The 1,695-nt window shown below is 37.6% G+C and overlaps 1 protein-coding gene across 1 annotated transcript; it reads right to left on the bottom strand.

Annotated features, from left to right (window-relative positions):
- Positions 1 to 235: 235 nt before the first annotated feature.
- On the bottom strand, positions 236 to 1,189 carry LOC100345568 (olfactory receptor 5AP2-like). The gene has a single exon (XM_002709145.3). The coding sequence runs from the start codon at positions 1,187 to 1,189 to the stop codon at positions 236 to 238; it is 954 nt and encodes a 317-aa protein (XP_002709191.3).
- Positions 1,190 to 1,695: the final 506 nt, after the last annotated feature.

The following is a 1,695-nucleotide window of genomic DNA, read 5'->3' as shown; positions in this document are numbered from 1 at the left end:
CACCTGCTGCCTCCTGAGATCTCCGTAACATGAAGCTGCAATCAAGAGCAACATTGAGACTCAAACCCTCACAAACTTATATAGGATGCAATCTACTAAACTGCTAGGCCAACTGTTTGCTTGATATACCTCATTTTAAATCATTTACTTTAACAGAGGGAAAGAGCTTAAGCAATCATAATAACATTAGTATGAAAAGTATCTTCTACATAACAAGGTGTTTGATAAAGTGGCTTTAGAGTATGCGTTTCTGTAAGATCTTCTTTATGACCCCTTTCACATCCTTATTTTTCAAACTGTATATGAAGGGGTTTAGCATGGGGATAACCACTGTATAAAATACAGAGACAATCTTGTCCTGCTCCATTGAGTAGCTAGATGTAGGGCGTAAGTACATGAAGAGAATCGTCCCAAAGAATATGGTGACAGCCATGAGGTGAGAGGCACAGGTGGAGAAAGCTTTGTACCTGCCCTCTGTTGAAGGTATTTTCAAGATGGCAATGAGGATACACAAGTAGGAAATGAAGACAATTGTAACACAGCTGATGATAACAAAACTGGAGAAAGCCATGATCACAATGCCATTGATGTGAGTGTCAGAGCAAGAGAGTTTGAGCAGGGGTGGAGTGTCACAGTAGAAATGGTTGATCCTATTTGAATCACAAAATGACAATCTGAAAGTTATCCCTGTGTGGATGGCTGCATTTCCAAAGCCTGCTAGGAAGGAAGTAGCTATCAACAAGAAGCAAATTCTCCCAGACATGATAACTGGGTAAAGCAGCGGGTTCCAAATTGCTGCATATCGGTCATATGCCATCATGGCCAACAGGAAGCATTCAGTCCCCAGGAAAGAGCCAAAGAAGAAAAACTGGGCAGCACATCCATTGAAAGAAATAGCTTTGTTCTCAGACACAAGGTTCACCAGCATCTTAGGAGTGACCGAAGAGGAGTAAGAGGCATCGACAAAGGAGAGGCTGCTGAGAAAGAAATACATGGGATTGTGGAGACACGGATCAATCTTAATCAATATGATCATCCCCACATTACCCACCATGGTTGTCAGATAGATTGAGAGAAACAATACAAAGAGAACACCCTGTAGATCTGGATTGTCTGTGAGTCCTAACAGGACAAATTCCTTCACTTCAGTTTGGTTTTTGCCTTGGCTGTCTTTCATATATCTGATCATCTGAGCTGTAATAAGAGAGAATATGAAACATAGAATCTGGTTAGACGAATTTATGATAGAGTCATAAAAATATTTTCTTGACATATACATATTCTAACAGAAGAATTGAGATAGAAAGCCTAGCAAAAAAGTATGTATGGTTAAGGGTTGCACTTCATGTCAAAAGACATATCTGAGTACTGGATTTGTTGCCACCTAATGAATGATCTTGGGGCAAATGATTTGGATCAATTAGCTTTGATCATTTTCAGAATCAGCTATTTTTAATAACTATAGGAAGATATTCTTAACTATAGGAAGATATTCTAATTATTATGATAAAATAATTGATATATTAACCTATGTATACAACTCTGGGAGAAGGTGATAATCTTAATTTAGAATATTATCCTTTTTCTCTGCACTAATAGAATAACTTAAAAATATTAAATTTAGCAATATTAATCAGCAGTATCAAGCAAGGAAAACAGTTGATTCTCCTTGGGGGAGAAAATCTTTAAAAATTT

Source organism: Oryctolagus cuniculus, chromosome 1 (assembly GCF_051225735.1).
Source record: "Oryctolagus cuniculus isolate XC-2025 breed Fujian yellow rabbit chromosome 1, ASM5122573v1, whole genome shotgun sequence".
In the NCBI taxonomy this organism is placed as follows: Eukaryota; Metazoa; Chordata; class Mammalia; order Lagomorpha; family Leporidae; genus Oryctolagus; species Oryctolagus cuniculus.
This window is presented reverse-complemented; position numbering and strand designations above follow the sequence as displayed.

What these genes read in the sequence shown, in the direction of transcription:
- LOC100345568 (XM_002709145.3), bottom strand. Translation starts at nt 1,189, where the DNA reads ATGATCAGATATATGAAAGACAGCCAAGGCAAAAACCAAACTGAAGTG.